Here is a 13,861-nt window from a genome sequence, read left to right as displayed (position 1 = left end):
GAAAAATAAAGACCCAGCTTTTAAAAGAATGTGTAGTTCCATAGTCTGTATATATCCACTATTGTAATATCATATGGAACAATTCTTTCACTTGTAGAATTCCCTAGGGCTGCCCCCTCAACCTCTCTGCTCACCCTGTGTTCCTGACAATCATTTATCTGTTCTCCATCCCTATGGTTTGCTTTTTCCCCGAATGTCACAAACAATAATCCAAGAAGGTTAAACTGTACAGTGGGATTTTTTTTTTTCTACACAGAGAAAGGAGAGAATCAGCTTCCTGTTCTTACTGATCAAGTTGTTTCAACAGAAGACAGGATTTTTTTCTATTTCCCATTCCAAAAGGAAAATATGTAACTTGATGAAGTAACAGCGAAATAGGATCATTTTACCTAAGATTTAAATAAGTAAGAAAATAAAAAAGCACCAAGCAGAGAGATTTTGATAGTACCTGGACATAAACTAAGAAGGTGGCAAATGCTCTTAAGGAACGTAGATATACTAACACTCATTTTGGCAATGTTGGTGTCTTCCATAGTGAAATTATCAGTGAGATCACGCATAACCAAAATCTCTGCAGTTAAAGGTTATGGGCAAAAGCAAGCTGCATTGGGAGGGTAAAGGCCTGGTATAGAGGTTGTCTTGTTTGGAGAAAGAGACAAATTATTCAGACCAGTTTGGAAACACAAAGGAAAACTTCTTTAAATTGTGAGCTAGGATTATTATTATTTTTTTTTAGATATATCAGGTGAGATATTCCGTTTATATAAGACAGAAAGTAATCACTTTTTCTGTTGCACTATGTTAGGTTTAGATCATCAGGAAATGCTTTATCTTAATAACTATTCATTTGGTACCAACTTCCCTGGGTCACATGGCGTTTGCAAGCTGGAAGATATCCAGGTGTATATATTTACCTGGATTAAAAACTCATTTCAACTCTACATGTTGTGAGTTGTGTAAAGGAAAGGAAAATCCAGTTTATATTTACAATGGGAAGAAATACAAATATCTAACTAAAATATGAAATATTCATTAGGTTTTAGGAAGTTCTTGTATGCAGCACATTGTTGAGTTCTTCAATCAGAAACAAATTAGATCTGTTTTTTTCATTTCAATTGAAGCGAAAAGGCAAACAGAGATGTAAATATCCATGTTTCATGTTTTGCGATCCAGTGTGTATGTTCTGATCTTCAAATTCACTGACTCATGAAAGGGCAACCATAATGCTTTATTTATGGAGACAGAGAAATTAGTAAACAAATATGGGACTACATACTTTCTCACATGGCTAATTTTCCATGTGTGCAAATGGGGCCCTCAGGCTGAGTCATCTCTCTAGGTTTGCTTATCTCAGATGGTTGACTGACCTTCTGCTGGTGAGGACTATGATTCCTGTCTTCTTAGAACACTTAGGCTTCTTAGAACACTTAGTTTTTATATATCATAATGTAGTTTTTCTTTTTTTTAGACCAGAGAGATGATAAATGATGGTCCAAAACCAAATATACCTTATGTCCTTATTTATTAATGTACAGCCTAGGAATGTGGGATGGGCTTTATATTTTTGAATGATTTCAAAATAATCAAAACAGTATAATATTTTATGACATGTAAAAATTGTAAGATACTAAATTTCTGTGTCCCTAAATAAAGTTTTATTAGAACACAGTCATGTTCATTTGCTTATATTTTGTCTGTGACTACTTTCATCCCATGATGGCATAGTTGAGTATTTGCCACTGAAATTGCTTTGCTTGCAAGGCCTAAAATATTTACTATCTGCCCCTTTAAAGGAAGTAATTCTAGATAATCTGATTTTGATATGGACAAGATAATCTTTGAAAAAAATTTAATTGCAATACAATTTTTATACTTCACTTTTTAATTCATTAATCTATCTGCTTGTCCCGTGCAATATCCACAGGATTTACAAATTACTATGAATTAGCCTTCCACCCTTCAACTAATTTGACTACCTTGGAGGAAATGTAATGTAAATTGATAAAATTGAAATTGAGAAGACAGCCCTAAAATCTAGAGTTTGAGGAATATATATTTGCCATGGCTTAGAGGAGGATTTAGCAAAACTTAAATTGCTTTGGGTTTATTTCAGGTTCTGAATAGTCTTGCCGTCCTGGTGTATAGTAGAAGTTCACGTAGTGTAGTCTTTGTCCTTCCTATTTGCTGCCAAAGTATCATTTCTTTTAATTATAGGGTTTGTTCTTGTAGCCAACCTGGGTGATGTTCTACCCCATATTTTATAACTGAAAATTTTAACTATTTTACCTATATAGCTATTGATCGGAAAACATTGTATTGCAATCCTACATTCTAGGATCTTTTGTACCATTTATTATTATGCAGCAAAATAGCCGGGGGGTGACGAGCAACTTGTGTAGATTGATACAGCAGGAGTGGGAGCCGTTTATTGTAGGACAGGAGCGGTATATATACATTCCACACAGCTTATCTTAATTAACATAAACTAGATACAGCAGTCAACCAATAAGAAATCTCCACACTTAATGGCTCGCTGGCGCCACCTCACAAACCACTCCCTCTGGCAAAATGCCAGGCGCCATCCTGACTTGTTTACAGACTCTAACAATCTCTGGACTCCACTTTGAAGAACTGATTTAGAGTTTTCATGAATGGGTCCATGGTTTCAATGACATGCCAGTGTAACTGAAGCAAAGCCAATATCTGGCAATCGGGAAATGTTTAGGTCAATTATAGCACAATGATACAGTGGAATACAAAATCACCATTCAAAATAGTGTGGAGACCATGCCAGTAAGCAGAAATAAGTCTGCAAAATGACATACAATGTCATAGTTAAAATAGTATACCCACGGAGACAAGGGAGTTCAAACAGAGCAGTATTCTTCCAACTGTGGTTATAGCCCCTCACAGATCCATGAGCTGCTCAATTACCAATCAGTAAGAAAAGCAGAGAAACCCAGATTTACCATTCAGGAGTTTTTTATGGCAACTTAACAAATTAGCTTTAGTGTTGGACTTAAAAATATAAACCAAAATTAGGCTTGTATTTTTGTATCTTTTTATTTATTTTTCCAATAATAAATGTTTATTATGTTTTACCAAAGTCTTAAATCTATAATGCATTGAAAAAAAAATAAAACTGATCCCTTTCCCACAGTTTGAGACATACTTTGTCTAGTGAAAAAAAAATATGTTCTTGCTAATATTAAGTGTGGAACACATTTTTCAAAAGAAATGGCATTTTATGGATATTACTATTTTATTTTAATCCAAGGCTGGGATGTTGCCTGGTCAGTTGCTTATCAAATTTCTGTACTTGGCCAGAGAGAGAGAGTGTCATTTTATTTTATTTCCCCTTGAGTTTAAGTAACTTTTAAATATCAAATGCTATCATGTACTGCAGCAGTATGACAACAGAATTCTGTTTAAATGACTGAATCATTGCTCGAACATAATTTAAGGGGGGAAAAACAGAAGTTCTACAGAAACGTGTAGATTGAGTAGCTGTGCAACCAAATAGAAATGTCAGGATCTTCCTCCACTTAAGATTCAGAGTCCAGTGCACTGAGGCACAAGCACAGAAAGTGATTTACAATTTGAAGGAAAACCAGAAGTAAAATAATTGAGAGCTGGAAAGCAATCTCACTGCTGCCAAATTGCTTTCCGCCATGCATGCTCCATTTAGGGGTGATATTTGGATACTTACATTTAGTTTGTGCATATTTTCTTTCCCCTGTGAATATTCCATCCTGTCAGATTAGGACTGCTTCTCTGCTGTGATCAGCAAAAGGGAATATCCAAATTACCCAACCTTAGACTATGCCTGAAGCTTTATAAATAGAAAATGGTTGATTTTTTTTTTTTTAAGTGCAAAGGTGATAAGCTGGCTGTTAATGAGAATATTCTTGGTCCCTAAATTGCAAAAACATGGATTCCTTTCAGATAAGCTTTAAGTTGAATTTATGGGAATAAGACACACCAAAAAAAACTGCAAATTGTAAAGGATTGGTAAACTATTTGTTTAAAATAACAATAATTCCCTACTACCACAACAATAATAATTTGTGAGAGAGATTTAATGAGTATCAGCCTTGGGGTTGCTTATGGCCTTCTTTCCCATGAAGTATTCATAGAAAAAGGAGCCCTTCCCTGTTTACCTAACAGCAACTACCTCTAGGAATTAATCTTATGGTTCATGGATAGATATATTGATAAAAATGTCTGTTGGACTGTCAGGCCCTTGCTTAATTAGTTCTCTGAACCACATAGATGATTATTCATCTCTTTATAATCTTTGGAAAGCCAGTGACAAATTTTGACTTAAAAGATTGGTTCTTATTCCATGTGTTTTGCCCACAGAACACACTTCTGAATTTAACATTCAGAATATCTTTACATTAAAACATCCAAAGTGTCCTCTTATTGTTATCTTTTTTGCTTACTTTTAAAAATATTTCTGATTTGCTTTAAAAAAAATGCAAACCTGACAGATTCCTTTGATAATTGCTTCATTTGTGCCTCGGACACATTATGAACTGGACTCAAAATCCTAATGCTCTCTAAAGGTAAGGCATAAAATACCCCCTTTTCCGGAGAAAAATAGAGGTACTGAAAAGTAAACAGGAATAAAAACTATGCAAATAAGGCCTAAGCCAAGAATAGATCTGTTTTGAAATTGGCTGTATGTCAAAGCTGGTTATTCCCTGGATAACTAGAGAATGATGGAGATGTATCTGAGGGGAATTTTGACTTAAAAAATTCATAGAATTACAAGTTGTAGGTTCTAAAATTAATAGCCTGTGGCTCTCTTGGATAGACATTTGGCTCTTGTGAGCCAGGTCTTCCTAATATTGATTAGCACTGGAACTATTAGGTTTTTTCCACCTAGGTTCAGTTTATATTCCTTAGGCCAGAGACCATTTATTTGAATTAAAAATAAATGTGCTTTTGTCATGAGTGTAAGCTGGACTGTGGTTCTGTGTTGTCCTGTGACAAAGCAGGAGATTTTAAGAGTGATGGATGATACTTTTGAAGTTTATATGACCTGTGGGCATGCATGCACATATTCACATGTACACACATACACACATGTATATCAGAAGCCCTCATACTTAAGGTGATGAGGATGAATCACTTAAGCAGATAATCCTTCAAAAATGTGAAGCATACAAGCATACACAACTTAAATATTTTATCTTATTTGCATTTTACATTTAAATATTTTTTCCTTGTATGTCTGTACACATTTATTTCCCCATCTTTTGATGGAAAGGATCTCCTCCCCCCCAACAAATGAGTATTTCCAAAGCTTTTTCAAAGCAAGTAAGACTCTTCCTGAGTAGAGAGCTGGAGATTAGGCCTGCTCTCTGTTACTTAAATCAGGCTCTATGAGAATCATCTGTCAAATCCTGCTTGAGTATCTTTAGATAGAGTGAGTACCCAGACACCTAGGTAGCAATCTGAGTGCAGAATCAGTCCAGATTCTCAAGATTTTGTGTTAACAGCTTTATAGTTCTCTTTCTACATCTACCTTGATGGCACCTCTACCTAGTCTTTCCAAAAGATGTAACTTAGTCTTTTCAGAAACTACTCTGTTTGGACACTTGCTTTCATGGGCTTACATACATTTTTTTTTTTTATTTTCTATGTCTAATAACAAATGATACTTGAATAAACAGCTTAAGGAGAAAATGCACCTTATAATGCATTTATGAATCCAAGAGGATATGGGTAAGCATAGTAGAGAGTTTCCTACCAGCTTCCTGCTTTCAGTGTTCACTGAATGCTTGTCCCTAAGTTTTGCAAAGAGAATGAGGGCTGTTGTTTAATTAGTCCTGTTTTTCCAATCTCTAGAAAGCTCAGAATAAAATATGTGACCCATTTCCAGGAACTTATAGACCCTAATGGTCATTATTTCACTGTTTTACCCTTAGATTTCATCTTCTTTTTCTGTTTTTTTTTTAAACACCCATGCATTTTCTTTTTGTCTTGTTATATTCTAAGAAAAACTGCCAATCTTTTAATGTCAAGGTGATTTTGCTGACGGTGTTGGTTGTTGTCAACATGGTACAGTCTATGTTTTGAAAGATTTAGGTTCTAAAATTAGCATGTCTGGAAAACAAAACAAAACAAAACAAAAAACTGCCATAATTACCCTTGAACCTCCCTTGAGAAGGATCTGTGGCTGAGCTCAACACACCATATCTCCTGGGGTCCAAACACCTGATTTTTCCATCATCTTTGGGAAAGATGGATTGGATTGTGTTGAGTGTCAGGTGAAGTAGACTGGCCTTGCCTTCAGGTACATAGCTGTCAAAAAACATAGGTATGTTCAAAATGTAGAGTGTTAAGGGTGGGTCACCCTATGAGAGAAAGGCTCCTGAGAGCTGACATTTATGCCCCATACCTAAGGAGTTTCAAGCCCATTCTGCCTGGTATTATTTCTAAATGCATTCCTTGCTTCTGGGCGAGCTACACGTCTTTGTTCTAAGACAAGGACAGAATTTCATGAAGTTCCCCTCCCACATATTCACAGAGGGCATGCTCAAAAGTTTTGAAAGAGATAAAATAAAGGCGAATGAAAAAACTTTTGTGTATGTTTTCAAGTCCATAAGGGTGCATTCTTAATTTTTTTTTATTGTGGTGTTTCAAAAATTAACTTCACTATTTTAAACTTGACAACCAACCTCTTGTGTGGGCACATTACTGCTTTGAGAGATTGATTTTCCCGTGTGATTCTTAACTTGGATTAACTTCTTCAAACATTAAACTTTTTTAAAAATGTGTGCATTTGAATTATCACTTCTCAAGTCAGCTTCAAATTCTTATCCTTAAAATACAAGTTTCCTAATTGTATTACCACCTTTACCCTTAATAAAAGACAGCATTTGTATTTTATATATGCAAGGATAATATCAAGCTTTCATTTCCTTCCATGACTTTTTATTTAGCAAATATTTTTAGAGCACAATAATTGATAAAAAAGGTACAGTTTCCTATTTATAACCTAATAACTATTAGTCTTTAAAATAGAATTACACATAATACCCATATTGGTTTTTCCTTGATAGACACTGTAAAGTGGTTTTCTTTGTTTTTGTCTATGATTAATTTGTTTCATTCAAGATACTTTAACTAGAGGATTTTTTTTTTTTTTTTTGTACTGAGGATTGATTCCAGGGGCTCTTTACCACTGAGCTATATCCCCAGCCCTTTTTATGTTTTATTTTGAGACACGGTCTCACTAAGTTTCTTAGAGCCTCACTAAGTTTCTGAGGCTCATCTCAAACTTGCAATCCTCCTTCCTCAGCCTCCCAAGTCGCTGGGATTATAGGAACTGGAGTACTTTTTACTTTAGACAAATTTGGGAATATAACATTTGGTACTTTTGAAATGGTGACCTCTGTGGACATAGAAATTGATTTTTAGGAGGCAACATTGCAAAATGATTTAGGTGTTGAGTCTGAGCTTGCAATGAGACTGCCTGGCACCTGAGCTATTTGTTCAACCTCCATGTGCCTAAGTTTCCTCATCTATAAATGTAATTAGTAATATTTAATTCAGGGGGTTATTATGAAGATCAAATGAAATAAGAAATCTAACATACTCATCAGTATTCATATGCTATTAGTTCTCAATGAATTATTATAACTTTGGCCTTGTATACTGAGAGTAGGTTCCACACCAGCAGTTGGCTAATGAAAATGTAGTTGAAATGCTTTGGTGTTCTGGTCTTTCACCTCCTCACTTCTCTCCCCTTGCAGGTAGCCCCAGCCATTAAGGAGAGGATGATGAAGAAGGGAAGCCTCATGTTGGGCTACCAACCCCACCGGGGGAAGGTCAACTTCTTCCGCCAGGTGGTGATCAGCCCTCAAGTGAGCCGGGAGGACATGGACTTCCTCCTGGATGAGATAGACCTCCTGGGTAGAGACATGTAGCTGTGGCTTTTGGTCCCCCAGAGACATGGATCCTGTCCTGGGGAGGGCATCTGGAGACATGTAGTAAATTATAATACTTCTGATGGGAAATGGGACAGTCCAGACACAACAAAACCAAAATGCTAAGCAAATGGTATTAGGGATTCTTGCTGTCTGGGAACTACTGTTGGTATAAAGGAGGAATTTTTTGTTGTTGTTGTTGTTTATTTTTTTGCAAAGATGTCTCTGGACACAGCCTTATAGAGAGGTCAGTAAATACCATGTGGATCCTGTGTTCTAAACTTATATCACTGTTTAAAGAACATATAAATTAATAGTTTAAGGCAGGGTTCTCAAGGTGTGGTCCCTTTTCTAGCCACATCAGCATCACTGGGTAACTTATTAATATTTAGATTCTCAAGCCTCACCCCAGACCAACTAAATCAGAAATTCTGGTGGGGGCGGGGGAATGCAGCACCCAGTATTCTGTGTTTTAACAAGCCTTCCAGGTGATTCTGATGCATAGTAAAATCTGAACACACTGGTTTAGAAAACGCCTTTTATTGATTGAATAACTAGTGTTTTGCCAGCAAGACGATATCTAATATTTTAGTAGCCCCTGAGCTACTCTTTGAAAATACTGCTGTGGCATTTTAGTATGGTTTTTTTAAGGGTATCAGAAGCATGTCAAAGTTTTTTTTTTTTTTTTTTTTTTGAAGACTATACAAAATGTTCATCGTATAAAAATATTTGCTTTTATGCAGGCTAAATTTTTATTTTCAAAAGCTAAAATTAACCATTGTCTGTTCTAAGTGCCTACATTAGAGATTAGGATAAAAACTAAATACTTTGCAGTGTGATCTTTCCATCGAGGAGCAATAGTTTTAATTCACTTCCTAAAATCGGTCACATCATGAGCTGGGGATGAACACTTCATACGTATGTTTGTGTGGGTCTCTTTTATCTGTAGGGGCCCATTCCTTGTCTTGCTCTCTGCCTTGTAAGAGTAACGAAAATGAAGTCCAGGGTTGAATGACATTCCCTTTCCCAAGCTTTGAAATGTCAGTGTAGACTACTACATGGCTTATATTGGGCAGAGAATCTGGGAATCAGAGTTCTTTCAATGGAAACACCTCCTCCATTTTTCCTGGAAGTGGATGGTAGTCTGGTCCTAGATTCCCAGCAGACTTTCATGTGACTAAGATGTGGACAATATTTGAAGATGTGGGTACAGAGTTAAAGTTCTGCATTGGAAGGTGAATGAAGAGTTTTCAAGGGTTAGACTTAGCACATACAGTGACCTTCCTATACTTCATCTTTAGCTCATGTCATTTAAATTTTGAGCAGATGTTTAGTGTTTTGCTTTTATTGCACATTATTATTTTAGTGTGCCATGTTTTCTCAATATATTCTTTAGCCAATATATATAATTTTTTTCTGTGCTGGAGATCAAGCCCAGGGCCTTCTGCATGCTAAGCATCTTTTAATCAAAGAATATTTTAATTTTTTTTTCTGAATTACTTCACATTCTATGGTGATAGTTCTGTGTGTGTATGTATTTTGAATTTCTTGTTGCCTTTTTTGGTTAATATCTACACAAAATGGTCCTAAAATTGATGCTTGCAATAATTTGGATTTCATGAAATAAAGAGTAATATTAGTGTATTTCGTGTCACTCACCTTTCTTTTCCTGTCATCTCCTCTTCACCAGATTATAACAATACATTTTTAGAAGGGAACTGGATTAATTGGCAATTTAGTTAAACAATTGAGGAAATAGGAAGCTGGCTATTTTTCAGTTAACGCCTTGAATAAAATGGAAAGAGTGGTTGTAGCTCCGTGTGGGTTTGTACCTTGTGTAGTCTGTCTTCTCCTCGGCAATGGGAAACCATAGCCACAGCTCAGCTGCTGTGCTTCTTCTGAGAAGTGGCAAATCTTCATCAATGGAAAATGCTAACAGGTATTTGATGAAAGGGTGATGACAACTCAGATATTCCTTTATTCACTAAAATTGTTGGCAGTGTGCCTGCCATATTGTAGGTAATGATCTTAAGTACTAAAGATACACAGTGAATAAAATAGGGCTCTTACTCCTCTCCAACTTTCAATCCAGGGAAGGCAAACAGTCCATAAATATATACCAAACCAGGTGATGGCAAGTACTTTGACAAAAAAATCAAGAGAGTTTACTCTCTTGTTAGATTGTGGAAGTGAGAGGGGTCCTGTGTACTATGTAGAAAATTTGGTTGGATGAGGCCTCTGTTGAGCTGATATTTGAGTGGAGATGTGGAATCCAGGGAGAGAGTCATGTGGAGTTGGGGGAAGGCTGCCTCAGAGGGAGGGCATAGCAAGTCCATACTTTTGCTCTGCTGTCCTTAGGGATGAATTCAATCATCAACCCCATGCTTCCAGCCATGTTTTCCACATTTCAGACACAAAGAAACAGAAGGGAACTCCACCACCACCATTTGCTTTGGGGAACACGTGTTTCTTGAGGTGAGACTGGAAACCGTAGCTTTTTGGTTGGTTTGTATGTGGTTTCATTTTAACTAGATATGTTGATATGGAGATGTTGATCATTTTAACCCGATATGTTAATGTCAACATCTATACAAATAGCTCTGTCATTAAGAAAGAAAAATGTCCTGTCAGTAATAAAAAATGGGCAATGGAGGAGACTCATGGGCCTTACCATCATGCCACAATTGTGGAGTGACAACAGTTCTTAAAGCAAAGTTTTATTTTTCCAGACAGCTCATTAATTAACCAAGGCTGATAAAGTGTGATTCCAATTAGAACTACTTGGAATCTAGTCAGTCTGTCTGGTTCGTACTTATCTAATCCATCCTGAAATGGATGGATAGAACTCGAAATGCTTTAATCCCCTTGACTCCATCAGAGCCTGTGTGGAACTAGAAAATAATTATTTTCAATTTTAGATCTTCAGGACCAGTTTGATTCTTCTTAATTTAAACCGATCTGAACTGACCTAATGCATTATCCAATGGGAATTTATTTCAACCAATTACACCTGGTTTGATTTGTTCTAATTTCTATAAGGTTTATTTTATACAGTTCAATTTAAGAAATATTGGATGAAATTTCCTTAATCCAACTATATTCAGAAAGACATTCCCTTTTCATGATGGAGTGACTTTGGGGAGCACAAGTGAGTCGCAGCAGTACCCAGCAAGAGGAATCTTTCCTGGATCTTTGGGGATAACTCATTGTTCAGTAAAAAGACAACTCCAGGTTAAACCAGAGTCATAAATGGAAAAAAAACGTGATATCTCTCAGATCTTTTTTTCTGTTCTACCCAGGCTCTTAAATAAAGATTCATGGGGTGAAGGTGAATATGGGCAGGAATGTGGAGTACTATAGCCAAATTACAAAAGTAGCATGGGACTCTTTTTTCCTTAACCCCTTTGTCCTGCAGATATGTCATTTCTTATGAAAAAAAAAAAAAAACTATAAATTTCAGGATATTCTAATGCAGAGATCAAGGATAATGATGACAATACCTAGCACTCCTACTATATGCCACCTCCAATGCCACCTTCTTGACAGGGTCTTATGTATCCTCACAAACTCCACCAGATGGGAGTTATTATTACAATGGGGGGGAGCTTGTAATAACTTGTATTATTATTATAATAATAATTTTTATCATTTTTAAAAATACTTAAGATTGCCAAGCTACTGAGCAGTGATCCAAGATTTAAATGTAACTCATCCAGAGTGCTGCAGGCTTTTTCCATTTCCCTTTATTGGAGGGTACATGTGGAAAAAAGAGTAATTCCAGCAATCTGTCTGTACCTGACTTTCACAGTTACTTAGCAAAGAAAAGCACCAATAACTAAGTTGGTCTCAGAGGATATTAATTCTATCAGACTGCCACGGCACCTTTCTCAAACTAGAAAACAGGAATTTTTCTTTCTGCTTTTGCCGTTGAAGATAGAGGGTGGTAGTACACAAAGAACCTTTTGAGTTAAATTATTAAAACTTCTTAACAGGGAACACATTGAAGGTGAGAAGAATAACAATCTCTGAGTATTGGGCCATTGTTTTAGTTTTATTGGCCTTTCCTGAGCTCCATGACCCCATGTTGAAATACTGGGTTTGTGTTAGTCAGCTTTTTGTTGCTGTGACATAAAAGCTGAGAAAAAGCAACTTAGAAGAAGGAAGGAGTTATTTTAGCTCATTGTTCAGAGATTTCCATCCATGGTTAGCTGGCTCCATTGTTTCTGGGATTATGTTGAGGCAGGACAGCATGGCAAACGGGTGGGTCCCAGCAAAGCTGCTTACTTTGTGGTGGTCAGGAAGGAGAGAAAGAGAGAGGAAGGAAGGAATAGGAACAAAACATAATCTCCAAAGGCATGTTTCCAAGGACCGAATCCCTTTAACTTGTAGTTTCTACCACCTCTCAATAGTGCATTCAGTTATGAATGAATCCCTCCATGAAATATCCATTGATGAAGTCAGAATCCTCACATCCATTCTTTGCTCAAAACTACTTGTCTGTGAACATTTCCACATTGGAAACCAAACTTTTATCACATGAGCCTGTGGGGGACATTCCGGATACAATTTGTAACAATTGATAATTCCATCTGAGTGTCCCAATGGCACTCAAATTCAGCATGTACAAAATGGACTCATGATTTCCTACCCACAACCCAAGGTCACTCCCCAGGCCTGTTCTCTTCTCCATGTTTTACACCTCAGTTAACTCACTATTTTCTATCTAATTTGGCAAACCCCAGATGCTTCATACTTCCATCTCCCTCTCTCCTCTACTTTCCAACCCATTAACAGGCCTTGTTGGATGTACCTCTAAAATATATCTCCACTTATCTGTTTATGCCTGTGTCTGGTTTCACATCCAAATTTCAAGTTTCTGTTCCTTTCCCCCGGAACTATAACCTCTGTTACAGTAATGACCTCAGTTATGGTTTGGATATGAAGCATCTCTCCAAAACACCTGTGATGAAGACTCAGTCTCCAATGCAGTAATATTCAAAAGTGGGGCTCTTGGGAGGTGGTTGGATCACGAGGGCTCTGACCTCATCCATTTTTTGGATTCTTCGATTCATGGGTTTTGAAGGAAGGGTTTTGTTATAAAATTGAGCTTTCTCTCTGCTTCCTGGATCAAGTCTAAGTGAGAAGCTCTACTATACCACGTGCTCCCCTCCGCCATATTCTATCTCACCACAAGCCCACAGCAATGGGGCCAAGCAGACATGGACTGAAACATCCTAAACCAAGAGTCAAAATAACTTTCTTCCTTTTATATTGTTTTTCTCAAGTATTTTGTCACAGTGATTAAAAGCTAACACAGCCTCTTTGCTGCATCCATATGTTGCTTCTGAATCTTGTCCAATCTTGCTACTTAAGCTATATGGAGGCAAATTATTCTAATTTTCAAGATAAAGATCAAATTCTACAAGCAGCTGCCAAGATCCTGCATCCTTCCAACTCCTATGAAGTTTCAGATTTATGTGGAGCAGACTTCTTCACACTGAGGTCCAGAAAATGCAGCCTTCCTTTAGATCCCACCCTGTTTATCTACATGTCAAAACCGTTGAATTTAGCACTTCTTCCTTAAATGATATTTCCCTTTTCTATCTCTTCACCTGACAAAATGTATGCTTACCTATCAGATGTCAACTTGATTCTCTGTTCTTTTTAGGGATAGTTTCTCTGCTTGTTCTCCATCCACCCAAAAGGTATCTGCAGCCATATAAACTGTCACATAGGGAGCTTGGCACATAGTAATTGTTCAATAAATAATTGTAGAAGTAAGAGTGATTGGAAGGTTGGTCTGTTAAATTGCCTTTGATAGGACATTTTTTTTAATTTGAGGAGGCATTTAGATAGATAAATGTTAAACAACTACTCTGTTGGCTTAAAGAAAACTAAAAAAAAAAATCACCTTTAATCTT

At 36.7% G+C, this 13,861-nt stretch overlaps 1 protein-coding gene across 4 annotated transcripts in view; it reads left to right on the top strand.

The window, feature by feature from the left end:
- Gadl1 (glutamate decarboxylase like 1) overlaps nucleotides 1-9,584 on the top strand; it is a 185,353-nt gene extending 175,769 nt beyond the window's left edge. For all 4 annotated transcript variants that reach the window (XM_046436961.2, XM_058576715.1, XM_058576714.1 and 1 more), the window contains one exon: nucleotides 7,767-9,584. In XM_046436961.2, coding sequence (XP_046292917.1) covers nucleotides 7,767-7,940 — 174 coding nt within the window. In that variant the 3' untranslated portion in view covers nucleotides 7,941-9,584. The remainder of the gene's footprint in view (nucleotides 1-7,766) is intronic.
- Nucleotides 9,585-13,861: the final 4,277 nt, after the last annotated feature.

This window comes from Marmota monax, unplaced genomic scaffold (genome assembly GCF_021218885.2).
Source record: "Marmota monax isolate L192 unplaced genomic scaffold, Marmota_monax_Labrador192_F-V1.1 WCK01_AAM20220418_F8-fsc00021, whole genome shotgun sequence".
NCBI classification, from domain to species: Eukaryota; Metazoa; Chordata; class Mammalia; order Rodentia; family Sciuridae; genus Marmota; species Marmota monax.
Note: the sequence above shows the minus strand (reverse complement) of the source record. Positions and strands in the feature narration are given on the sequence as shown.